This window comes from Salvelinus fontinalis, chromosome 16 (genome assembly GCF_029448725.1).
Source record: "Salvelinus fontinalis isolate EN_2023a chromosome 16, ASM2944872v1, whole genome shotgun sequence".
Lineage (NCBI taxonomy): Eukaryota > Metazoa > Chordata > Actinopteri > Salmoniformes > Salmonidae > Salvelinus > Salvelinus fontinalis.
In genome coordinates this window covers 28,564,910-28,591,634 of record NC_074680.1, presented here as the reverse complement: position 1 = coordinate 28,591,634, position 26,725 = coordinate 28,564,910, and the positions used below count along the sequence as shown (strand labels likewise).

Sequence of the window (26,725 nt, the reverse complement as noted above, 5' to 3'; positions counted from 1 at the left end):
TTGATTCATGAAAGAGGTGGCATGCAAAATCAAAGGCAGAAAATGTTAAATCCTGAAACAAATAATGTACACATAGTCATAAGTTTTCCACATGTGGAGTAACCTAAGAGCCAGACACTCCTGTTGGGAGAGAGAACAGCTATCTGTGCTGCCAGACTAGGGAGCAAGTAGCCCCAGCATTGGTGATGCATGTTTAGCTTTGTTTGGTTCCACTTGATTCCACTGCTCTTATTCAAGGCCTCTCTGGCTTGAGGGCTTACATGGCTATGGCAGAGGTTATGAAGGAGTATTACAATCACCCACACAACAGCTTCAATAACAGTCCCTGGTGATATCTATACAACTTTGGTGACACATAAGATAATCACTCAGTGATAAGAAAATAAACAGCCAACATCCAGAAATAAGATTAGCTCTGCAAAAAGGCAATGTTAAAATGTATTGGGGAAGTAAAAAGCCTTCTGCAGTATATAAAACAATTTTTCAGACAAAGTCTAAAACATATTTATAGATAAACATACGTATTATGAAGTTAATGCTGAATTTTTCCATCTTTGAATTCCCAAAGCTCTCTCTGACAGACTCAGAATAACATTCCTACTTCAGAGCACCCCAAAGCATATCTCCAATATCTGTTTTAGACAATAACACTGGTTGAGGCTGTGGGTTCAATGGTACTGATTGCCATTTCCTGTCTAACTGTCAAGTCTTGACAGTCTAGTAAATGTGTCTTGGTCTGGTTAAGATCCAATGTCATACCATTACATCTTAAAACATGACACCACCACTGTAACCAGCATAATGTTTACTTCTGATGAGTGAGAAAATCTTGGCTTTAAATTCCAAATGTAATAATTACTGCCGATCTGGTTTATCAACATATCTCCTTAAAACAGGCTTAGCAACTTGCTCAATTATATTTTCTGAAAATTGCAGAGCATCAGTTGTTGACAGTTAAACACTGTTGGAAATGGTTGAGGTGTAGATTATAATCTACCCATTGCAAACCAAAGTGGTATTCAGTTGATACTTTGTTAAATTGAAACTGTAGCCTACTGACTTGGCTGTAATAAATATTTAATTTTTTGTGTCAAATGAACTCAGCCTGGTCTCACAGACTAGACTTAACATAGTAAACATGAATCCCAAAACACTCAAATTAGTATGATATGTTACCTTTGGTATGGTTACATAACACAGATAGTTAAAGCAAAAATGAAAGAAGGGTGGTTGGTCGGGATGGATGGGTGTATAATGCGAATGTTCAGCAACTCAAAAGGTTGACAGTTTGAATCTCATCACGGACAACTTTAGCACTTTAGGTAATGAGCAACTTTTCAACTACTGACTACTTTTTAGCTAATTTGCAACTACTTAGCATGTTAGCTAATCTAACCCTAACCCTTTTAGCTAACCCTTCCCCGAATCCTAACCTTAACCCCTAGCCTAGCTAACGTTAGCCAGCTAGCTAACATTAGCCACCTAGCTAGAACTCATAACATATTATACTTTTATAAAATTCGTAACATATTGTACATAGAGCGTTGGACTAGAAACCGAAAGGTTGCAAGATCGAATCCCCGAGCTGACAAGGTAAAAATCTGTAATTCTGCCCCTGAACAAGGCAGTTAAACCCACTGTTCCTAGGCCGTCATTGAAAATAAGAATTTGTTCTTAACTGACTTGCCTAGTTAAATAAAGGTAAAATGAAATATATATATATATATTTTGCCATCACTAGCACATTAGGAGGCTGCTGCCCTATATACATATACTTGAAATCACTGGCCACTTTAATAATGTTTACATATTTTGCATTACTCATCTCATATGTATATACTGTATTCTATACTATTCTACTGAATCTTAGTCTATGCCGCTCTGACATTGCTCATCCAAAAATGTATATGTTCTTAATTCCATTCCTTTACCTTAGATTGTGTGTAGTGTTAGATATTACTGCACTGTTGGACCTAGAAACATAAGCATGTCATTACACCCGCAATAACATCTGCTAAACATGTGTATGTGACAAAAACATTTGATTTGGCACATTTGTAACATATTGTACGTTTTGCAAATTCGTAACATATAATACGAAATGGGTAATGGACATCCACAAATTAATACATACCATACAAAATGTAACATATCATACTAAATGGAGTGCCTCGGATTTACATACAGAATAATATGAAATGCTCTGAGGCTAGGTTGATGAACTAGATCCTGGTCTACTCATCTGGAAAACTATCTGAAGTCAATATAGATAGAATCAAGAAAAATGCTGGCACCGATCAAGTAGGCTGGATACCTTACAGTTATTGACCATGCATGCAGATATCTATATATAGTACCAGTCAAAAGTTTGGACACACCTACTAATCCCAGGGTTTATCTTTATTTTTACACTGTAGAATAATAGTGAAGACATTAAAACTATGAAATAACATATGGAATCATGTAGTAACCAGAAAAGTAACCACCCATTGCCTTGATGACAGCTTGCACACTCTTGGCATTATCTCAACCAGCTTCATGAGGTCACCTGGAATGCATTTCAATGAACAGGTGTGCCTTGTTAAAAGTTAATTTCTGGATTTTTTTTCCTTCTTAATGCGTTTGAGCCAATCAGTTGTGTTTTGACAAGGTAGGGGTGGTATACAGAGGATAGCCCTATTTGGTAAAACACCAAGTCCATATTATGGCAAGAACAGCTCAAACAAGCAAAGAGAAACGACGGTCCATCATTACTTGAAGACATGAAGGTCAGTCAATACAGAAAATGTCAAGAACTTTGAACATTTCTTCAAGTGCAGTCGCAAAAACCATCAAGCCCTATGATGAAACTGGCTCTCATGAGGACCGCCACAGGAAAGGAAGATCCAGAATTACCTCTGCTGCAAAGGATAAGTTCATTAAAGTTAACTGCACCTCACAGCGTTCAAGTAACAGACACATCAACTGTTCAGAGGAGACTGCGTGAATCAGGCCTTCGTGGTCGAATTACTGCAAAGAAACCACTACTAAAGGACACCAATAAGAAGAAGAGACTTGCTTGGGCCAAGAAACATGAGCAATGGACATTAGACCGTTGGAAATCTGTCCTTTTGTCTGATGAGTCCAACCGCCATGTCTTTGTGAGACGCAGAGTAAGTAAACAAATTTCTGCATGTGTGGTTCCCACCATGAAGCATGGAGATTTGCTGGTGACACTGTCTGTGATTTATTTAGAATTCAATACACACTTAAACAGCATGGCTAGCACAGCATTCTGCAGCGATACGCCATCCCATCTGGTTTGCACTTAGTGGGACTATAAATGTTTTTTCAACAGGACAATGACCCAAAACAGACCTCCAGGATGTGTAAGGGCTATTTGACCAAGAAGGAGAGTGATGGAGTGCTGCATCAGATGACCTGGCCTCCACAATCACCCGACCCCAACCCAATTGAGATGGTTTGGGATGAGTTGGACCATAGAGTGAAGGAAAAGCAGCCAACAAGTGCTCAGCATATGTGGGAACCCCTTCAAGACCGCTGGAAAAGCATTCCAGGTGAAGCTGGTTGAGAGAATGCCAAGAGTGTGCAAAGCTGTCATCAAGGCAAAGTGTGGCTGCTTTGAAGAATCTAAAATATGTTTTGATTTGTTTAACCCTTTTTGTGTTACTACACATGTGTTATTTCATAGTTTGATGTCTTCACTATTATTCTACAATGTAGAAAAAAGTAAGAATAAAGAAAAACCCTTTAAATGAGTAGGTCAATCAATCAAAATCAAATTTATTTATAAAGCTTACATCAGCTAATGTCACAAAGTGCTGTACAGAAACCCAGCCTAAAACACCAAAACAGCAAGCAATGCAGGTGTAGAAACACGGTGTCTAGGAAAAACTCCCTAGAAAGGCCTAGAGTAGGTGCATCCAAACTTTTGTCTGGTACTGAATTTAAAATCTAATGTATAAGAATTGTTCTATTTAGATTGAGCCAAAGTTTATGATGTGGTCGCAATGTCAGTCTTAACAATTTATAAAGGCGACTGCCTTTTGTGGAGTACCATTCACTTGCTTTCCATCGGTGAATTAGAACGCCTCCAGGGCAGTTGCTATGTCAACCGAGAAACGATCCCCTCGCATTCCCTCTCCCTTCCCCCTGGTTCCTCGGCAACATGTAACACAAATTCAGGAGAACACACAATCCGGAAGACCTTTGTTGCTCTCTTGTTCGTGTGCACGGAACAATTATTTCAGGAACACAACAAATGCTGCGCTTTATAATCTTATTGGAGTTCTGTTCACTCTCAAGGATCATACTTATTTTACAAAATAAAAGTTGCAACGCCTAAAAATATGGAGACTCTTCCTTGTATAAACAATGGTGATCCTCGTCTGAAGCTGAAAGTGGAGAATAGAATGAAAAACATTTTTGTAACGCAATTTGAGGAAACTAGGTATGTTACAATCAACTTTTATAATCTTATGCATTATAATTATAGCACATCTGTTCACCTTCAGGTTTGCTAATCTTTCTGGCCACAATCATTATGTCTTGATAAACTTGAATTGAATAATCATATCGTAGGTCCATGACAATTGGATGCATTATGATTTGCATTTTAATTATATTGCACAATTATGCAGCTCAAGTTTAGTTGTAATGGACTACCTATTTCAGCACTACATTGCCATTAAACGTTTGGATTACATATTTCCCCTGACATAGACAAGAAGATGAAAATGTCAATCACATACCTGTTATAACAGAGGTAAGTAGTCCTAATGAGATTTTATTTGAACACAAAACATAGGCCAGTGTCTTGGTGTAGATATATTTGATGTTAAGTATTCTTGTGACTAGTGATTTCCCATGTAGACCGCTAGCAGAGTCCTGGAGACAGGAGTGAACACATTACAGAGAACCCTTGTCCTGAAGAAGCAGGTGGAGGTGGATGAAGTGGATAGGCAGCTGGCACAGAAACGACAGGAATTCAAAGGCCGTATGCAGGCCATTGCACAGAGGAAGACAGAGCTAGAGCTGAAACAGCAGGCGGTGAGTAACATTTAAGCAATAAGGCCAGAGAGGGTGTGGTATATGGCCAATATACCACGGCTAAGGGCTGTTCTTCTGCACGACACAACGCGGAGTGCTAGGACACAGCCCTTAGCTGTGAAATACTGGCCATATATTACACTTCCGAGGTACCTTATTGCTATTATTAACTGGTTACCAACGTAATTAGAGCAGTAAAAATAAAATGTTGTCATACCTGTGATATACCACGGCTTTCAGCCAATCAGCATTTAGGGCTCGAACCACCTAGTTTATAATACACAATTCATGATGAGCTAAGGCATTTCAAATCCATGGACAGGTGAAATGATACAGATACTGTATAGGCTTAACATAGTGTATATTTTGGTTCTATTTACCTGCTTATGTATGTCCTCTCTTGACTCTTTCCCTTGGGTTTATGATCTCATCCAGACTAAAGACAGAGCTAAGAAATTTGAGAAGTTTGTTGAGGACAATGAGGTAAAGCGCCGTCGGGCCCTGAAGAAGTACCAGGCAGCGAGGAAGCAGAACGATCTGAAGCAGAACGAGAAAGAGGAGTTCACTGAACAGCTGGAAAAACTGCAGGCCAGGTAAATGGGAGCTGGTTTTTGGATTGGGAATCATCTTGCACAAATACTTGTTGGTCCCTCTTCACCTGATATCTTTTTCCCCAATCCCTACAGGCAGCAGTATTTAAAGGACAGGGTGACCAAGTATAAAATGTACGAAGACTACATGATGAAAATGTTAGATTTTCTCCCGGAGAGTAAGTTAATGTTTTTTGTAGTTGAATATACTGTATTCTCTTAGTTGATTATCTTAATTGAATCAATACCTAGCTCTAGAAAACTATTGTTTGAAATTAATGTTGAAAAATTGGATTGTTGCCTTCAACAAATAAACATAAAAGGACAGTGTTGGTTGTGAGGTACAATACAATAAGTATGTTTGTTTCTTAACCTGCCTCTGAATGTAGATTACCTGGAATATGGGGCAGACTCCTTGGTGATGCCCATCATCCGGCGCCATGAGACCCTGTCCCTCACTCATCAGGACCTGGTGAAACGCCTGGGCCAGCTGGTGGAAGAGCTGGAGCAGGGCCAGCGCAGTCTGGACAGCCTGAAGCAGGAGCATAACACCAACAAGCTGGTCAGACATACACATACAGTACCAATCAAAAGTTTGGACACACCTATTCATTCCAGGGTTTTTCTTCCAGGGTTTTTCACCTATTCATTTGTCTACATTATAGACTAATAGTGAAGACATCAAAACTTTGAAATAACACATATGGAGTCATGTAGTCACCCAAAAAAGTGTTAAACAAATCAAAATATATTTTATATTTGAGATTCTTCAAAGTAGCCACTCTTTGCCTTGATGACAGCTTTTCACACTCTTGGCATTCTCTCAATCAGATTCATGAGGTAGTCACCTGGAATGCTTTTCAATTAAAAGGTGTGTCTTGTTAAAAGTTAATTTGTGGAATTTCTCTCCTTCTTAATGCGTTTGAGCCAATCAGTTGTGTTGTGACAAGGTAGGGGTGGTATACAGAAGATTTGGTAAAACACCAATAAAACACCCTATTTGGTAAAAGACCAAGTCCATATTAGGGCAGGAACAGCTCAAATAAGCAAAGAGAAACGACAGTCCATCATTACTTTAAGACATGAAGGTGCGGAACATTTTTCGATGCGGAAAATTTCAAGAACTTTGAACGTTTCTTCAAGTGCAGTCGCAAAAACTATCAAACGCTATGACGAAACTGTCTCTCATGAGGACCCCCCACAGGAAAGGAAGAGCCAGAGCCAGAGTTACCTCTGCGGCAGTGGATAAATTCATTAGAGTGAACTGCACCTCAGATTGCAGCCCAAATATATGCTTCACAGTGTTCAAGTAACAGACACATCTCAACATCAACTATTCAGAGGAGACTGCGTGAATCAGGCCTTCATGGTCAAATAGCTGCAAAGAAACCAGTACTAAAAGGACACCAATAATAAGAAGAGACTTGCTTGGGCCAAGAAACACGAACAATGGACATTAGACCGGTGGAAATCTGTCCTTTGGTCTGATGAGTCCAAATTTGAGATTGTTGGTTCCAACCGCCGTGTCTTTGATGAGATCCAGAGTAAGTAAACAAATGATCTCCACATGTGTGGTTCCCACCATGAAGCATGGAGGTTTGCTGGTGACACTGTCTGTGATTAATTTAGAATTCAAGATACACTTAACCAGCATGGCTAGCACAGCATTCTGCAGTGATACGCTATCCCATCTGGTTTGCGCTTAGTGGGACTGTCATTTATTTTTCAACAGGACAATGACCCAAAACAGACCTTCAGGCTGTGTAAGAGCTGTTTGACCAAGAAGGAGACTGATGGAGTACTGAATCAGATGACCTGGCCTTCACAATCACCTGACCCCAACCCACTTGAGATGGTTTGGGATGAGTTGGACCACAGAGTGAAGGAAAAGCAGCCAACAAGTGCTCAGCATATGTGGGAACAAGACTGTTGGATAAGCATTCCTCATGAAGCTGGTTGAGAGAATGCCAAGAGTGTGCAAAGCTATCATCAAGGCAAAGGGTGGCTACTTTGAAGAATCTAATATATAAAATGTATTTTGAATTGTTTAACACTTTCTGGGTTACTATCTATGTGTTATTTCATAGTTTATGTCTTCACTATTATTCTACAATGTAGAAAATAGTAAAAAATAAAATCGCTTGAATGAGTAGGTGTGTCCAAACTTGACTAGTACTGTACATGCTTACCAGACTGCTCGCATCAAATCAAAGTTTATTTGTCACATGCGCCGAATACAACAGTGAAATGCTTACTTACAGGCTCTAACCAATAGTGCAAAAAAGGTGTTAGGTGAACAATAGGTAAGTAAAGAAATAAAACAACAGTAAAAAGACAGGCTATATACAGTAGCGAGGCTACATACAGACACTGGTTAGTCAGGCTGATTGAGGTAGTATGTACATGAATGCATAGTTAAAGTGACTATGCATATATGATAAATAGAGAGTAGCATCAGCGTAAAAAGAGGGGTTGGGGGGGCACACAATGCAAATAGTCCAAGTAGTCATTTGATTACCTGTTCATGAGTCTTATGGCTTGGGGGAAAAAACTGTTGAGAAGCCTTTTGTCCTAGACTTGGCACTCCGGTACCGCTTGCCATGCGATAGTAGAGAGAACAGTCTATGACTGGGGTGGCTGGGGTCTTTGACTATTTTTGGGCCTTCCTCTGACACCGCCTGGTGTAGAGGTCCTGGATGGCAGGCACCTTAGCCCCAGTGATGTACTGGGCCGTACGCACTACCCTCTGTAGTGCCTTGCGGTCAGAGGCCGAGCAATTGCCGTACCAGGCAGTGATGCAAACAGTCAGGATGAAGAACCAAATGTTGAGGATCACTGTGGAAGATGTGTTGCTACCTACCCTCACCACCTGGGGGCGGCCCGTCAGGAAGTCCAGGATCCAGTTGCAGAGGGAGGTGTTTAGTCCCAGGATCCTTAGCTTAGTGATAAGCTTTGAGGGTACTATGGTGTTGAACGCTGAGCTGTAGTCAATGAATAGCATTCTCACATAAGTGTTCCTTTTGTCCAGGTGGGAAAGGGCAGTGTGGAGTGCAATAGAGATTCCATCATCTGTGGGTCTGTTTGGGCGGTATGCAAATTGGAGTGGGTCTAGGGTTTCTGGGATAATGGTGTGGATGTGAGCCATTACCATTCTTTCAAAGCACTTCATGGCTACGGACGTGAGTGCTACGGGTCTGTAGTCATTTAGGCAGGTTGCCTTTGTGTTCTTGGGCACAGGGACTATGGTGGTCTGCTTGAAACATGTTGGTATTACAGACTCAATCAGGGACATGCTGAAAATGTTAGTGAAGACACCTGCCAGTTGGTCAGCACATGCCCGGAGCACACGTCCTGGTAATCCGTCAGGCCCCGCAGCCTTGTGTATGTTGACCTGTTTAAAGGTCTTACTCACGTCGGCTACGGAGAGCGTGATCACACAGTCGTCCGGAACAGCTGATGCTCTCATGCATGCCTCAGTGTTGCTTGCCTCGAAGCGAGCATAGAAGTGATTTAGCTTGTCTGCTAGGCTCGTGTCACTGGGCAGCTCGCGGCTGTGCTTCCCTTTGTAGTCTGTAATAGTTTGCAAACCCTGCCACATAAGACGAGCGTCGGAGCCGGTGTAGTATGATTCAATCTTAGCCCTGTATTGACGCTTTGTCTGTTTGATGGTTCGTCGCAGGGCATAGCAGGATTTCTTGTGAGCTTCCGGGTTATAGTCCCGCACCTTGAAAGCGGCTGCTCTACTCTTTAGCTCAGTGCGAATGTTGCCTGTAATCCATGGCATGTACGTACAGTCACTGTGGGGACGACGTCCTCGATGCACTTATTGATGAAGCCACTGACTGATGTGGTGTACTCTTCAATGCCATTGGAAGAATCCCGGAACATGTTCCAGTCTGTGATAGCAAAACATTCCTGTAGTTTCGCATCTGCTTCATCTGACCACTTTTTTATAGACCGAGTCACTGGTGCTTCATACTTTAATTTTTGCTTATAAGCAGGAATCAGGAGGATAGAGTTGTGGTCGAATTTACGAAATGGAGGGCGAGCTTTGTACGCGTCTCTGTGTGTGGAATACAGGCAACCTAGAATTTTTTCCCCCACTGGTTGGACATTTAACATGTTGATAGAAATTTGGTAGAACTGATTTAAGTTTCCCTTCATTAAAGTTTCCGGCCACTAGGAGCGCCGCCTCTGGGTGAGTGGTTTCCTGTTTGCTTATTTCCTTATACAGCTGACTGAGTGCGGTCTTAGTGCCAGCATCTGTCTGTGGTGGTAAATTAACAGCCACGAAAAGTATGGCTGAAAATTCTCTAGGCAAGTAGTGTGGCCTGCAATTTATCACAATATACTCTACTTCAGGCGAGCAAAATCTAGAGACTTCCTTAGATTTCGTGCACCAGCTGTTTACAAATATGCACAGACCACCCCCCTTCGTCTTACCGGAGTGTGCTGTTCTATCTTGATGGTGCAGGGTGTATCCCGCTAGCTTGCGAGTGCCATTGCGCGTGTGCTGATTTTGTCCCCCCCCCCCACACCAGAAGTGATCAGGACACGCAGGTTGAAATATCAAAACGAACTCTGAATCAACTATATTAATTTGATTACAGGTATATAAGCAAACATTTATGGCAATTTAGTTAACTCGCTAGCTGTTGCTAGCTAATTTGTCCTGGGATATAAACATTGGGTTGTTATTTTACCTGAAATGCACAAGGTCCTCTACTCCAACAATTAATCCACAGATAAAACGGTAGGCTGAGTTTGTTTCTAGTAATCTCTCCTCCTTCAAGCTTCTTCTTCTTTGGACTTTATATGGCTATTGGCAACTAACTTTACGGTGCATTACTACAACTTACTGGAGTGTGGACCTCAGTTCATCTTTCAAATCAGCCACGTGGGTATTTTCTCCTAAAAACCAATGAGGAGATGGCACGTGGGTATATACTTATAAATAAACAATGAGGAGATGGGAGAGGTGGGACTTGCTGCGCATCAAGCGTCACAAATAGAAACAAGTTCTACTTTAGCGCCTGACTACGCAGACACTCTTTGACACACGCGAGCAGTGTGGGTGCAATGATTGAATAACATGTAGGTGTACATTTATTTTGCAACTCTCGTGCACGCGACATGAGTGGTGTGGTCAGCATGTTAGAAATACATGTACAGTACCTTCAGAAAGTATTCATACCTCTTGACTTTTTCCACATTTTGTGTTACAAGCTCCCGAGTGGCGCAGCGGTCTAAGGCGCTGCATCTCAGTGATAGAAGCGTCACTACAGACCCTGGTTCAATTCCAGGCTGTATCACAACCGGCCGTGACTGGGAGTCTCATAGGGCAGCGCACAATTGGCCCAGCGTCGTCTGGGTTAGGGTTTGGCCGGGGTAGGCCGTCATTTTAAATAAGAGTTGGTTCTTAACTGACTTGCCTAGTTAAATAAAGGTTAAATAAAAAACTGAAATGGATTAAATTCAGATTGTGTCACTTGCCTACACACAATACCCCATAATGTCAAAGTTCAAATTAATTAGAAATAAAAGCTGAAATGTCTTGAGTCAATAAATACTCAACCTCTTTGTTATGGCAAGCGTAAATAAATTCAGTAAAAATTTGCTTAACAAATCAAATATTAAGTTGCATGGACTATAATAGTGTTTAACTAGTTAAATAAAGGTTAAATACAGAATACAAATATTCCTAAAAGTGTATCCTGTTTGCAATAAGGCACTAAGTAAAACTGCAAAAATAAATGCACTTCTTGTCCTGAATACAAAGAGTTGTGTTTGCAGCAAATCGCAGAGATTGAACAGTCGCTCAGATTATATACTGGAAATCAATGCAAAATAGGCTACTTTGATGAATAACCTATATAGCCTATAGATCAGATCAAGGACCCAAGCGACCAAAACTACACTGCTCAAAAAAATAAAGGGAACACTTAAACAACACAATGTAACTCCAAGTCAATCACACTTCTGTGAAATCAAACTGTCCACTTAGGAAGCAACACTGATTGACAATAAATTTCACATGCTGTTGTGCAAATGGAATAGACAAAAGGTGGAAATTATAGGCAATTAGCAAGACACCCCCCAAAACAGGAGTGATTCTGCAGGTGGTGACCACACACCACTTCTCAGTTCCTATGCTTCCTGGCTGATGTTTTGGTCACTTTTGAATGCTGGAGGTGCTCTCACTCTAGTGGTAGCATGAGACGGAGTCTACAACCCACACAAGTGGCTCAGGTAGTGCAGTTCATCCAGGATGGCACATCAATGCGAACTGTGGCAAAAAAGTTTGCTGTGTCTGTCAGCGTAGTGTCCAGAGCATGCAGGCGCTACCAGGAGACAGGCCAGTACATCAGGAGACGTGGAAGAGGCCGTAGGAGGGCAACAACCCAGCAGCAGGACCGCTATCTCCGCCTTTGTGCAAGGAGGTGCACTGCCAGCGCCCTGCAAAATGACCTCCAGCAGGCCACAAATGTGCATGTGTCAGCATATGGTCTCACAAGGTGTCTGAGGATCTCATCTCGGTACCTAATGGCAGTCAGGCTACCTCTGGCGAGCACATGGAGGGCTGTGCGGCCCCACAAATAAATGCCACCCCACACCATGACTGACCCATCGCCAAACCGGTCATGCTGGAGGATGTTGCAGGCAGCAGAACGTTCTCCACGGCGTCTCCAGACTCTGTCACGTCTGTCACATGTGCTCATGTGCTCAGTGTGAACCTGCTTTCATCTGTGAAGAGCACAGGGCGCCAGTGGCGAATTTGCCAATCTTGGTGTTCTCTGGCAAATGCCAAACGTCCTGCACGGTGTTGGGCTGTAAGCACAAACCCCACCTGTGGACGTCGGGCCCTCATACCACCCTCATGGAGTCTGTTTCTGACCGTTTGATCATACACATGCACATTTGTGGCCTGCTGGAGGTCATTTTGCAGGGCGCTGGCAGTGCACCTCCTTGCACAAAGGCGGAGGTAGCGGTCCTGCTGCTGGGTTGTTGCCCTCCTACGGCCTCCTCCACGTCTCCTGATGTACTGGCCTGTCTCCTGGTAGCGCCTGCATGCTCTGGACACTACGCTGACAGAAACAGCAAACCTTTTTGCCACAGTTCGCATTGATGTGCCATCCTGGATGAACTGCACTACCTGAGCCACTTGTGTGGGTTGTAGACTCCGTCTCATGGTACCACTAGAGTGAGAGCACCGCCAGCATTCAAAAGTGACCAAAACATCAGCCAGGAAGCATAGGAACTGAGAAGTGGTCTGTGGTCACCACCTGCAGAATCACTCCTGTTTTGGGGGGTGTCTTGCTAATTGCCTATAATTTCCACCTTTTGTCTATTCCATTTGCACAACAGCATGTGAAATTTATTGTCAATCAGTGTTGCTTCCTAAGTGGACAGTTTGATTTCACAGAAGTGTGATTGACTTGGAGTTACATTGTGTTGTTTAAGTGTTCCCTTTATTTTTTTGAGCAGTGTATGTGGTATGTGTCGAACATCTCATTACAAAATCATGGGAATTAATATGGAGTTGGTCCTACCTTTGCTGCTATAACAGCCTCCACTCTTCTAGGTAGGCTTTCTAATAGATGTTGGAACATTGTTGCGGGGACGTGCTTCCATTCAGCCCCAAGTGCATTAGTGATGTTGGACTGGTGTTGGGCGATTAGGCCTGGCACGCAGTCAGCGTTCCAATTCATTCCAAAGGTGTTTTATGGGGTTGAGGTCATGGCTCTGTGCCTGTCAAGTTCTTCCACACCGATCTCGACAAACCGTTTCTGTATGGAACCCGCTTTGTGCAGTGGGGCGTTGTCATGCTGAAACAAGAAAGGTCCTTCCCCAAACTGTTACCACAAAGTTGGAAGCACAGAATCATCTAGAATGTCATTGTATGCTGTAGAGTTAAGATTTCCCTTGACTGGAACTAAGGAGCCTAGCCCAAACCATGAAAAACAGCCCCAGACCATTATTAATCCCCCACCAAACTTTACAGTTGGCAATATGCATTGGGGCAGGTAGCGTTCTCCTGACATCTGACAAACCCAGATTCGTGAAGCTTGATTCATCACTTCAGAGAAGGCGTTTCCACTGCTCCAAAGTCCAATGGCGGCGAGCTTTACTCCAGTCCTGCCGACGCATGGTGATCTTAGGCTTGTGTGTGGCTGCTCGGCCATAGAGACACATTTCATGAAGCTCCCGACTAATTGTTTTTGTGCTGACGTTGCTTCGTGAGGAAGTTTGGAACTTGGTAGTGAGTGTTGCAACTGCGCTTCAGCACTTGGTGGTTCTGTTCTGTGAGCTTGTGTAGCCTACCACTTCGCGGCTGAGCTTGTTGCTTCTCCTAGACGTTTCCACTTCACAATAACAGCACTTACTGGGGCAGCTCTAGCATGGCAGAAATTTGACAAACTGACTGGTGGCATCCTATGACGGTGCCACGTTGGAAGTCACTGAGCTCTTCAGTACGGCCATTTTACTGCCAATGTTTGTCTATGGAGATTGCATGGCTGTGTGCTCGATTTTATACACTTGTCAGCAACGGGTGTGGCTGAAATAGCCGAATCCACTAATTTCACAAACTTTTGTATATGTAGTGTATGTTGAAAACACAAATGCAGATTTTTGAAGACTACGCTCTTATTGATTTTTCAAGAGAGCTTGCTTTTTTCTAAATTGAATAAATCAATTTTTTTCTCACCCATCGACACACCCCATAATGACAAAGTAAAAACATGTTTTTTGAAATTTTAGCAAATTAATTGCTATGTCATTTACATAAGTATTCACACCCAAGTCAATACTTTTTAGAAGCACCTTTGGCAGCGATTACAGCTGCGCGACTTGTTACAAATTATGTGAGTTAAGCACATTTTTACTTCTGAATTTATTTAGGCTTGCCATTACAAAGGGGTTGATTACTTGACTCAAGAAATTTCAGCTTTTCATTTTTTATTAATTTAAATTCTAAAATGTGTCAAAAAAATCTAAATTTAATCCATTTTATACTCAGCTTTGTAACACACCAAAATGTAGAAAAAGTCAAGGGGTGTGAATACTTTTGGAAGGCACTCATTTACTATACACTGAGTATACCAAATATTATGAAACCAAGCAGTGTTGCAGTTCTTGACACAAACCAGTGCGCCTGGCACCTACTACCATACCCGTTCAATATTTTGTCTTGCCCATTCACCCTCTGAATGGCACACATACAGTACACAATCCATGTCTCAATTTCTCATGTCTCAAGGCTTAAAATCCTTCTTTAACCAGTCTCTTCATATACACTGATTGAAGTGAATTTAACAAGTGACATTAATAAGGTATCATAGCTTTCACCTGGATTCACCTGGTCAATCTGTCATGGAAAGAGCAGGTGTTCTTAATGTTTTGTATACAGTGTATAAGGCATTGTTTAATGTATGCATTTTTCTTAAAACCTGTGTGCTTGGTTATTCACTTTTCTAAATACGCATTTTAAATGTATAATCCAACTTCCGTATGTTTGTAAAATTGAAAAAGTACAAAAAAAGATAATAATATTGTCTGCGTAGAGCTTGTAGTAAGCTTTAGACTGTGTGCTCTTCCCTCGTCGGAGGCAGATGATGAACAGGGAGCTGTCTGAACTGCAGACCCAATGGGACAGAGCCAAGGAGAAGAACAACCAGACTGAGATGAAACTGATGATGCACCAAGGCCAGTCCAGAGACCAGGTCTGAGCACCACCACCATTTTACACTAATAACCAATAATAATACCATAATAAACTCCACTCCACCTCTCTTGTCAGGTTGAGGAAGTGGGTTGCATGCTGATAGCTGTGAAGAACCTTGCAGAGCAGTGCTACTTACAGCACTATGGGCCTCTGGAAGAGATAGACATGCTGACGATGATGGATATGGTAAAGGTAATGTCTATTTACCTTGAAATGACTCCCCATTTGTTCTCATTTATAAAGTATACTTAGTTTATTTAGAATTTTTAGCATTTTTTCTTCTGAATTCCAGATTTTGTATAGTGTAATCATGTTTCCCCAATCAAGATTGCAACTACCAATTTATTATATTACTTACCATGTTTACAGGAATACATTCTGGAGAGGGCAGACATCGAGATGAGAGCAACACGACTGATAGACTCAGGCACCGCATTGACGAGTGCCACAGAGCACAGAGGATCACTGAAAAACATTAACAGTAAAACACAACTGAAGAGCACCAGCAAGACCAGTGGGAGGACTGGACTGTCTAGTTGATCAATGCCGAATAGACCTTTTACGAGTTTGTGGAGAAACACACAGATACAACCATGTAAGCGCACGCACATGCATACGGACACAGTAACGGATGTGAGTGCAATATAAGTTACTGTCAACTTGTTGTTGTAATAGTGTTTCAATTGTATAGTTCTTTGTAGTGATAAGTTAAAGTTGCTGATGAAGGAAATTGCTGTGGTTGTAGTTCCAAAGAAGTTGTACATGCATTTCTCATATAGCCTAATATAAGATCGATGATTGAAATTTGTTAGGATGAATTCAAATATGAATTTGTTTTCTTGATTTATTTATTTCAGACTATTACAAGTTCTCTTTGAAATTATGAATATAAACAGTTGAAGATGGGTTGTGGCTGTTGTTTTTTTAAACAATAAGATTGTGGAGTTAAATTGCAAAACATTTACCAAGTTGAGGGAGGTTCCTATGGTGGTTGTAATCCACCGAAGTTTGAAAATACTACAATCGTAGTTATACACAGATAAATCTAGGCCCATTTATGGATATTTCGGGGAGGTTCCTCGAACAAAAATAATCAATGTACAAAAGATACTGGTAACTAAAGTTAACCCTTTTGTCTGTCAATGTACCGTTCCTTTTAAACACAAAGCACGTGGCAGTTCTAAATATCCGGTTGTTGTGGTTGGTACTGTTGCTCGAACATTTAATCTATGTCTTTCGATGTTACATTTCATTCCACTTTTTATTGCGTACAACAGTTGTATTTTGCCACGCGCTTAGCCTTGCGAGACAGGATGACAATTTGTGGAAATATGTGTTTCTACTTAGTTATCCATGTTTATCTTAGTAGCATGCTAACCTAGTCTTTATGAAGGTGGACAGACAATTAAAAATCAAATCATATTTTATTGGTCACATACACATGGTTAGCAGATGTTAATGCGAGTGTAGCGAAATGCTTGTGCTTCTAGTTCCGACCGTGCAGTAATAACTAACAAGTAAATCTAACAATTTCACAACAACTACCTTATTCACACAAGTGTAAAGGAATGAATAAGAATATGTACATATAAATATATGGATGAGCGACGGCCGAATGGCATAGCCAAGATGCAGTAGATGGTATAGAGTACAGTATATACATATGAGATGAGTAATGTAGGGTATGTAAACATTATATAAAGTGGCATTGTTTAAAGTGACTAGTGGTACATTACATCCAATTTTTAATTATTTAAGTGGCTAGAGATTTGAGTCAGTATGTTGGCAGCAGCCACTCGATGTTAGTGATGGCTGTTTAACAGTCTGATGGCCTTTTTCAGTCTCTGTCCCAGCTTTGATGCACCTGTACTGACCTCGCCTTCTGGATGATAGCGGGGTGAACAGGCAGTGGCTCGGGTTGTTGTTGTCCTTGATGATCTTTTTGGCCTTCCTGTGACATCGGATGGTGTAGGTGTCCTGGAGGGAAGGTAGTTTGCCTCCAGTGATGCGTTGTGCAGACCTCACTAGGCCTTACGGTTGTGGGCCTAGCAGTTGCCGTACCAGGCGGTGATATAGCCCGACAGGATGCTCTCAATTGTGTATCTGTAAAAGTTTGAGTGTTTTTACTGACAAGCCACATTTCTTCAGCCTCCTGAGGTTGAAGAGGTGCTGTTGCACCTTCTTCACCACGCAGTCTGTGTGGGTGGACCATTTCAGTTTGTGATGTGTACGCAGAGGAACTTAAAAATGTCCACCTTCTCCACTACTGTCCCGTCGATGTGGATAGAGGGGTGCTCCATCTGCTGTTTCCTGAAGTCCACGATCATCTCCTTTGTTTTGTTGACGTTGAGTGTGAGGTTATTTTCCTGACACCACACTCCCAGGGCCCTCACCACCTCCCTGTAGGCCGTCTCGTCATTGTTGGTAATCAAGCCTACCACTGTAGTGTTGTCTGCAAACTTGATGATTGAGTTGGAGGCGTGCATGGCCACGCAGTCATGAGTGAACAGGGAGTACAGAAGAGGGCTGAGAACACACCCTTGTGGGGCCCCAGTGTTGAAGTTCAGTGGGGTAGAGATGTTGTTTCCTACCCTCACCACCTGGGGGGCGGCCTGTCAGAAAGTCCAGGACCCAGTTGCAGAGGGCGGGGTCGAGACCCAAGGTCTCGAGCTTAATGACGAGTTTGGAGGGTACTATGGTGTTAAATGCTGAGCTGTAATCAATGAACAGCATTCTTACATAGGTATTCATCTTGTCCAGATGGGTTAGGGCAGTGTGATTGCGTTGTCTGTGGACCTATTGGGGCAGTAAGCAAAATGTTCTGGGTCTAGGGTGTCAGGTAGGGTGGAGGTGATATGATCCTTGACTAGTCTCTCAAAGCTAGTCTGAGGACGCGGCTAGTGATGCCGCCTGGGCCAGCAGCCTTGCGAGGGTTAACACGTTTAAATGTTTTACTCACCTTGGCTGCGGTGAAGGAGAGCCCGCAGGTTTTGGTAGTGGGCCGTGTGAGTGGCACTCTATTATCTTCAAAGCGAGCAAAGAAGTTTAGTTTGTCTTATGACTATTCTTGGAGACGCCTCAGGTATGGTAATGTTATCTTTTAGCAACAAATCATTTTGAACGTAGGAATTAACAAAGCATTACTTTTTACTATTGTCAGTACACCATTTAGACTTCTATTAATTTAGCAAACGACTGTTCACAAATGGACGCACAACAGTTGTTTTCAAGTAGAGAAGAAATATCTACTAGAGGTGGAAGCGGCAAAGTATTGGGTAATGCCTATTCATATAGCTAGCTAGCCATTGCAAAAGGCTGACAAGAAAGATCATAACGTGAAATGCTACCTACATACAAAGCTTTACTTGTCTGCTGTGAGATCCCCGACTTCATTGGATAGATATGCCTTGGCTATCTTGAAACAATTGTAATGAAATGACACTAATAAGGAAACAAAAAAAGTGTTAACATAAATTATATGGACTAACTGTTAATTAGTCAAATCAGAGGTATTAAATAAAATATAAGACAGGCTAGTGAAATGACTTGTTACTGTTTTTGAATTAGTCAAATTCAAACATCTCTTCTGTTTTGAAGGACATTTGCAGCCAGTATAAGTACATGCGGGAAATCAGGAGAGATGGCAATTGCTTTTACAGAGCCCTATGCTTTGGACACCTGGAATCATTGTTGCAAAATGACAGAGCTTTGCAAAGGTAAATTCCTTCAACGCATAGCCTTTGCCATGTGCATTTGTAGAATGTTTTGGATTCCAAGAATGTGCCTTTGCCTGCGTGTGGCTTTTCCACTTCAAAATAATGGAGGAATATGCATAATTTCTCTCAAATTCAAAGAAACAGTGGTACAAAGTGGCAGAGTTATTGCCTGCAGGCTTTGATGAGAACTCTTTCAAAGACTTGCTTAACATGGTAAATGTACCCACCTTGGTACTATTTTCTAAAATCAAATATTACATCTTCGCAATAATAACCATCAGACTCATGTAACTGAAGCTTGTTGATTAATGACAAGGGTTAATTATCGGACAGTTCAGCTTTTAGTTTGTAGGTGTTCTGGAACAATGTGAAGCTGATGAGCATGGTGACACATTGCTCCAGCTCTTTAATGAGCAAACTACCTTTGACAGTATGGTGCAACACATCAGGCTGCTCACATTAGTCTACCTGCAAAACCATGCAGACTTCTTCAGCCACTTTGTGGAGGCACCCAGTCTCAAGGTTTACTGCACTCAGTACGAGTTGCGCTCAATACCATATTGCTATCGTCTCCGGTTTCGTTAATATGCTATGGAAGTGTGCCTGGTGCTGCTGATTTTCTCCGTAGACAATTCGACCTTGTCCCAATGAGTTTCTCGCCACTCAAAACTAGTGTTTGAAAGTGTTTTGCTGCTCTCTAGTGGTGGTGCAATAAATGAAAGTAAATTGGGTATTTCTTTTTTATTTAAGTAGGCAAGTCAGTTAAGAACAAATGCTTATTTACAATGACGGCCTACCCCAGCCAAACCCTAACCCGGACGATGCTGGGGCAATTGTGCACCGCCCTATGAGAGTCCCAATCACGGCCGGTTGTGATACAGCCTGCAATCGAACCAGGGTCTGTAGTGATGCCTCTAGCACAGATGCAGTGCCTTAGACCGCTGTGCCACTCTGGAGCCAGGGACCACTCACTGACATTACACTTTTTTGGTAACTGTAATTTATGATCAAACCCATCAACATTTGTATTGACCACACAGCATGATGTTTCTGCATGGGTAGATACTTACATAATGTCCATTCTTGACTTATCCAGGAAGTGGAAACCATGGCAATGGAGTGTGACCACATAGATATCCTGGCTCTGTCGGAGGCGTTAGCATCCACATTGCTTCCATGTAGGGGGGAGACGCACAGCGTCTGGCCCACCACACCATTCCAGAGGGTGTGGTGGGCCAGACCTCCTCTACAAAACAGCCCACTACGACATTGTCTACCCATATCATTGCCATTGAGGGGCCTGATAAAGGACTCCACATATCTCAGGTTTACAAGAAGTTGTGTTGATTATTTATTTTAAGAGTAAAAAAACAAAACATGTTTGTAGCATTGTTCTGTAATATACAGTGCATTCGGAAAGTATTCAGACCCCTTGACTTTTTCCACTTTGTTACATTACTTATTCTAAAATTGATTCAATAATTTATCTACATACAATACCCCATAATGACAAAGCAAAAACAGGTTTAGACATTTTTGCAAATGTATTTAAAATAAAAAGTACCTTACGTAAATAAGTATTCAGACGCTTTGCAATGAGACTCGAAATTAAACTCAGGTGCATCCTGTTTCCATTGATCATCCTTGAGATGTTTCTACAACTTGATTGGAGTCTACCTGTCGTAAATTCAATTGATTGGACATGATTTGGAACGGCACACACCTGTCCATAGAAGGCCCCACAATAGACAGTGCATGGTAGAGAAAAAAAAAACAAGCCACGAGGTCATAGAAATTGTCCGTAGAGCGTCGAAACAGGATTGTGTCGAGGAACAGATCTGGGGAAGGGTACCAACAAATGTCTGCAGCATTGAAGGTCCTCAAGAATACAGTGGCCTCCATCATTCTTAAAAATGGAAGAAGTTTGGAACCACCAAGAATTCCTAGAGATGGCCGCCCGGCCAAACTGAGCAATCGGGGGAAAAGGGAGGTGACCAGGAACCCGATGGTCACTTTGACAGAGCTCCAGAGTTCATCTGTGGAGATGGGAGAACCTTCCAGAAGGACAACCATCTCGGCAACCAAATCAGGCCTTTATGGTAGCGGCCAAACGGATGCCAGTGCTCAGTAAAAGGCACGACAGCCCGCTTGGAGTTTGCCAAAAGGCACCTAAAGGACTCTGACCATAAGAAACAAGATTCTCTGGTCTGATGAAACCAAGATTGAACTCTTTGGCCTGGAGGAAACCTGGCACCATCCCTACCGTGAAGCATGGTGGTGCCAACATCATGCTGTGGGGATGTTTTTCAGCAGCAGGGACTGGGAGACTAGTCAGGATTGAGGGAAAGATTAACAGAGCAAAGTAGAGAGATCTTTCATGAAAACCCGCGCCAGGGCGCTCAGGACCTCAGACCAGGGAGAAGGACAACGACCCTCAGCACACAGCCAAGACAACGCAGGAGTGGCTTCAGGACAAGTCTCTGAATGTCCTTGAGTGGCCCTGCCAAAGACCAGACTTGAACACCATTAAACATCTCGGGAGAGACCTGAAAATATCTGTGCAGCAACGCTCCCTATCCAACCTGACAGCGCTTGAGAGGATCTGCAAATAATGCAAGGAACTCCTCAAATAAAGATGTCCCAAGCTTGTAGCGTCATACCCAAGAAGACTTGATTCTGTAATCGCTGGCAAAGGTGCTTCAACAAAGTACTGAGTAAAGGGTCTGAATACTTATGTAAATGTGATCCGTTTTTTTTTTTTTATACATATGCAAACATTTCTAAAAACCTGTTTTTGCTTCATCATTGAGGTATTGTCTGTAGATTGACAGGAAAAAAACAATTTGATTAATTTTAGAATAAGGCTGTAACGTAACAAAATGTGGAGAAAGTGAAGGGGTCTGAATACTTTCTGAATGTACTGTACAGTAAACTCAAATGCGGTAAACTCCTCCACTTTCTTGAATGTTGCAAAAAATATAAATAAAAACAAGACTGATATCTCTTAAAATCATTTTATGTGAAAATGTTACAATAATTGCACTGTATTTCCATTAATGAAAATTAAATGTGACATTCTAATTGAGACTACACTCATTAACACTACTGCTGCTTTTTCTTTTGTTTCTGTCTTTTCTTCTGATTGGAGACACTGGTCAAGGCCGTTTCCAAACCATGTAGAGGCATGTTGGGCAGGGAGAGCTTACCCATCTGTGTGGGGTATTTGGTCTTCATCACATTCTTGAATACAGGCTGAGAAATCAGGTGTTTCAGGTGCTTCTTCATGCCCTTCACCATCTTCTGTTGCTGCCTGTCATCCTCCTCATCCTTCCCCCCCCCTGAAAAAACAAAATGTCACTTATCTATTGATGTAAGTTCCTTTAATGTCTGGGTTTCTCATGAGGCGACCTCCCACTCCTAGATAACTAATTTAATTATGTAGTCTTACCAAGCAAAACATCATCATCAAGATCCACCTCCAGAGCTTCTGCTGCTTGCTTAAACCAAGAGTTGTGCTGCTTCTCTCTGCTGTTGTGGAACTCAATCTTCTCTATCTTCCTGGCCATGTTGACTCGCTCCTGTCAAGGCAGACAAAACATTGTACCATATGTCATATTATGAGAGAGAAGTAAATATGTGCAGCTCCTAGCTCAGATTGATCATCATGTGATCAAATATAGGTGCCTGGTTAGGTGCCTACCTTGATGGCAGCCATGCACTTGCTCTGTATGGGAAACATGGGAACCTCCTCATCCTTTCCCAGAGCTCTGTAAATTTTCTTGAAGTTCATCATGTCATCTGGCCCAACCAGGAGCAAACTGAGCCCCTCTTTGGTGGCTCGTGCTGTCCTACCACTGCGGTGGACATAAGTCTCTGATGTCCTTGGAACCTGAGACACACAATATTGTCTTAATTTAAGGAATAACTGTCAGAGAGAAAGCATGACAGGAAGCCACCAAAAGTGTCAAAATGCATACCTGGTAATGAATGACGTGTTGAACATTTGGAATGTCCAGCCCTCTTGCTGCCACATCAGTTGTCAGGAGCACACAGCTGTAAACATCAATGTGTACTATAGTCAAAATAGTTTATGGTAGAGACAAATTTGCTGACCAAGGCTAATCCAATCCATAACTAAACCGATATGGATAATAACTAGCCTGCAGCATATACATGTCATATTTCTATGCCTTACCTCTCCCTCTCAGCGAACCTCTCAAGGTTCTTTAGGCGCTGCTTCTGGTGCATGTTGGCATGCAGTGGCAGTGGAGTACGGTCCAGGATGACCAGCAGAGAGTTAAGCCGCTTGATGCAGTCAATACTGTTGGCAAACACCATAGTCCGGCCTGGATACTGGAGCAGGAAGTAGTACAGGAAGAAATCCTTCTCTTCCTTTTCACAGTGTATCCGTGTCTCAGTCAGGGTCTCGACTGTAGCCTCCTTCCGGGTCAGATCAATGACTTTAGGCTTGGACCTGATCCCCACTTTCTCCATAAGGACCTCCAGCTTGCTTCTCTGGTCCACCTTCTTGCCCTTCTTCTGCAGGACACGGGTGGGCAAGCTGTGGGCCATGGTCAGGGTGGCGGAGAACACAAATGTCTGCCTCTTTGGGTTGAACTGGACAGTGTTCAGCATCTCCAGCAGACTTTCCAGCTCAGCAAAATGGCCTCTTTCCACCATGCGGTCTGCTTCGTCAATGACTAGGCACCTATGAAAAAATAAATTAAATCATGACTGGTATGAAGCAAAAAAAAATACTTTCCAGGCCAGATATGGACAAACATCTGGATTGAACATGCATTATACCAACTATTTAAACACACTACTGATTACATTGACGCTACCAAAACAAACTGCTTCAGCTCACATCCTGACTTCTTACTGTTTACTTGTATGTGCTGTGTAGGTAATTCACCTTTTAGTTGCCAAGTACAGCCTACATGTAATGTCATAAAACTACACATTTTGTATTTTATATACCTTAGCTGCCTTAGGTTGACCAGATGTGGATGCCTCTCTTTGATCATCTCCCACAGGCGTCCTGGAGTAGCAATAATGATCTCAGGTCTCCGTTTCAGCATCCTGATCTGTTTCTGCTGAGCCATTCCACCGACCACAATCGCTGTTTTTATACCTGCACACAGGAACACAGTTGAATCTATTCATTTAAATAGCTTTGTGAAATCTCATTCAAATCAGATTCTTGAAAGCCCACACCTACTTCATGAATAGGGTTATCACATTTTTTATGAATCAGTGGTTTCTCACTGGCTTTCGCTCTCACCAGTAAACTTGGCCACAGCATCAATGTGATGTTTCACCTGTACAGCCAGCTCCCTGGTAGGGCACAGAACCAACCCTAACAATGGCTGTTTCTCACTGACTTTCAGAGTATCATCTTCTGCTGTGTTGTCAAAGTCAAACTCCATATTCTCAATTACTTTGACACACCCCATCTTTTCAGAGTCACTCTCATCCTCGTCCTCCTGATATATTTCTTCATCATCCTCCTCCTCCTTAATTGTTTTTTCGTCACCCTCCTCAATGATTTCTTTGTCATCAGCAGCATTGTCTTCCTCTGCTACATCTTCACTCCCCTGCTCTTGTGGATCTTCCTGCTCTGTGGTTTCCTCAGTACAGGCCTCTTTAGACTCAGCACTGGTCTTTGGAGCTGGCTCAGTGACCCCGTTGCTGGTGTCCATGGAAATACTTGTCTCAGTCTCTATAGATTCTTCCACAGTCGGCAGGTACAAGCTTTCCACCTGTGTTCCTGGCTCAGTCTGGCCATCCGTCACCCCCTCACTTTCATCTACTCCCTTCTTCCACTCCAGGATATGATGGATCATGGGGATGGCGAAAGACAGCGTCTTACCACTACCCGTCTCGGCGGCCCCAACAATGTCCATATGGTCTCTGATAGCAGGTGGCAATGCCAGAGCTTGAATGGCTGTTGGTGATCCGAACCCTAGACTGCTCAGTGCCTTCAACACTTGGTCAGGGACAAACAGATCCTTCCACGCTGTCACATCTGAGTTTTGGTCAGAACCAGAGCGTGCCGCATTGGTCCAATTCTTTGCTTTCTTTTTGGAGAGTTTAGACATTTTGCCTTGAAGGAGTAACTCTGTCTGTGACTCTGGGACTGTCTGCTTTTCTACCTTTCTTTTCTTTTCCCTCTTTTTCTTATGTTTGCCATCAGTCTTTGTATTGTTAGATTGTGGCTGAGCATCCTCAGGACACGTAACAGCATCTTGTGAGACAGTTTCATCAGGGCCTTTTTCCTTTTCCTCCTTGACCACAACGTTCTCTGAACCATTTTCAAGGTTTTGGACTTCGTCCCTCACCTCCTCACTTTTCACTTTACTGTCCACAGAAACATCATCCTGTGTGGTTGGATCATTTTGTTGAGCTGTTTTCTTTTTATTCTTCTTCCTAGCTGGTTTTTCGGACGTTTCATTTTTGTCACTACCTCCCTCACATACCTCCTCCTGTTTCCCTCCATCCTTATCTCCCTCACTAGCCTTTCTTTTCTTAGCTTTTTTCTTTTCTTTTCTTTCTTCTCTCTTCTTTTTATCTTTTTCTGCTTTAGCTTCTGCTTTAGCTTCTTCCTTGGCAGAGTCAATCAGACGGTAGTCTGTCAGCTCCTCAAAACAGACCAGTCCCCCCATGCCCTCTTCTGAGAAGAGACTGGGGTCCAGTTCTACTGCTTTCCAACTACCCTTCACATGGATCCCCCGTTTGGCTGACTTCGGCCGAGAGAAAGGGCGCATATTTTTCATCTGGCTCCTGTTGGGCTTCATTTTCTATGAATAGATAACAGTTCATGATTAAGACTACATTCATGATCAACAGTAAAATGAACAATTCTGTGTATTCCAATTAGATATTTTGATCTTAATACAGTACAAAGCGCAGGCTAGATTGTTACAAAAAGTGTCCTCATACCAAAGCGTGTAGCTGAAGTAGCTAGCCATTAGCAAACTAGCTAGCTATGATGACAACAAACGCATCAGTTGTAACTAGCAGCTACTGGTAGATAAAACCCCTTGAATTGCTGTATTCTAACTGGTACGTGTTATAGCTGGTGAAAAAAAATATAATAAAGGGAACTATTCACTATCTAAGTCATTGAAAGGTGTAACCTAGCTAGCCAATCGGACATATTAGATAGAACAACATCAGCATGGTAGCTAGCTATTTTATAGCTGTCTACATGACACAAGCTGCACCACAAATTAATTCATATTCAGTACAGTTCCACGAAATACAGCTGCATAAACAGATTAACAAATAAATAAACAACCTTTGACTGTTCACAGGAAATTCCTCCGATAAGGATAAATCACACGACTTGATTCGACTCAGATATGACACAGATATGACACGAGGACGCAGCCATGGCATTTGTGATCACGTGGTTTGAAAAACTTTATTAGTAACCATTCAGCTTGAGCAGAGTTGCTGGAATGTGTGTCTGAAGTGATGGAGAAGACATCATTGACAATGCAGATCAGACAGACTACATATGAAAAGGTTATCTATAATGTAACATTAATTGGACTCTAACGTTGGTCATATTTGCTTATTTTTTTAGATAATATGTGATACATGCCTTTCATTTAAGGACTCAGGCAGGGTTGAAATGTTCA

At 42.3% G+C, this 26,725-nt stretch overlaps 2 protein-coding genes and 1 pseudogene across 2 annotated transcripts; 2 read left to right on the top strand and 1 right to left on the bottom strand.

Annotated features, from left to right (window-relative positions):
* The first annotated feature begins 4,129 nt into the window (after nt 1-4,129).
* On the top strand, nt 4,130-16,268 carry si:ch1073-416d2.4 (coiled-coil domain-containing protein 42 homolog). The gene is made up of 9 exons (XM_055864942.1): nt 4,130-4,450; nt 4,723-4,765; nt 4,873-5,049; nt 5,485-5,642; nt 5,736-5,818; nt 6,029-6,201; nt 15,251-15,361; nt 15,439-15,555; nt 15,733-16,268. The coding sequence occupies exons 1-9, from the start codon at nt 4,350-4,352 to the stop codon at nt 15,901-15,903; spliced, it is 1,134 nt and encodes a 377-aa protein (XP_055720917.1). The 5' UTR covers nt 4,130-4,349; the 3' UTR covers nt 15,904-16,268.
* A 1,920-nt stretch (nt 16,269-18,188) lies between these two features.
* Nucleotides 18,189-20,433, top strand: LOC129812939 (ubiquitin thioesterase OTUB2-like; annotated as a pseudogene).
* Nucleotides 20,434-22,079: 1,646 nt separating this feature from the next.
* ddx24 (DEAD (Asp-Glu-Ala-Asp) box helicase 24) lies at nt 22,080-26,662 on the bottom strand. Its single transcript, XM_055864929.1, has 8 exons — nt 26,380-26,662; nt 24,364-25,879; nt 24,060-24,213; nt 23,275-23,787; nt 23,057-23,132; nt 22,780-22,968; nt 22,528-22,657; nt 22,080-22,417 (listed from the first exon to the last, which is right to left on the bottom strand). The coding sequence occupies exons 2-8, from the start codon at nt 25,874-25,876 to the stop codon at nt 22,182-22,184; spliced, it is 2,811 nt and encodes a 936-aa protein (XP_055720904.1). The 5' UTR covers nt 25,877-25,879; nt 26,380-26,662; the 3' UTR covers nt 22,080-22,181.
* Between the last annotated feature and the right edge of the window lie 63 nt (nt 26,663-26,725).

Coding starts and splice junctions, on each gene's coding strand:
- si:ch1073-416d2.4 (XM_055864942.1), top strand. CDS start 4,350: ATGGAGACTCTTCCTTGTATAAACAATGGTGATCCTCGTCTGAAGCTG. Junction 5,050..5,484: donor TAGAGCTGAAACAGCAGGCG/GTGAGTAACATT, acceptor GATCTCATCCAG/ACTAAAGACAGAGCTAAGAA. Junction 6,202..15,250: donor AGCATAACACCAACAAGCTG/GTCAGACATACA, acceptor CGTCGGAGGCAG/ATGATGAACAGGGAGCTGTC.
- ddx24 (XM_055864929.1), bottom strand. CDS start 25,876: ATGAAGCCCAACAGGAGCCAGATGAAAAATATGCGCCCTTTCTCTCGG. Junction 24,214..24,363: donor TGCTGTGGCCAAGTTTACTG/GTGAGAGCGAAA, acceptor TCCTGTGTGCAG/GTATAAAAACAGCGATTGTG. Junction 23,788..24,059: donor GTCAACCTAAGGCAGCTAAG/GTATATAAAATA, acceptor ATTTTTTCATAG/GTGCCTAGTCATTGACGAAG.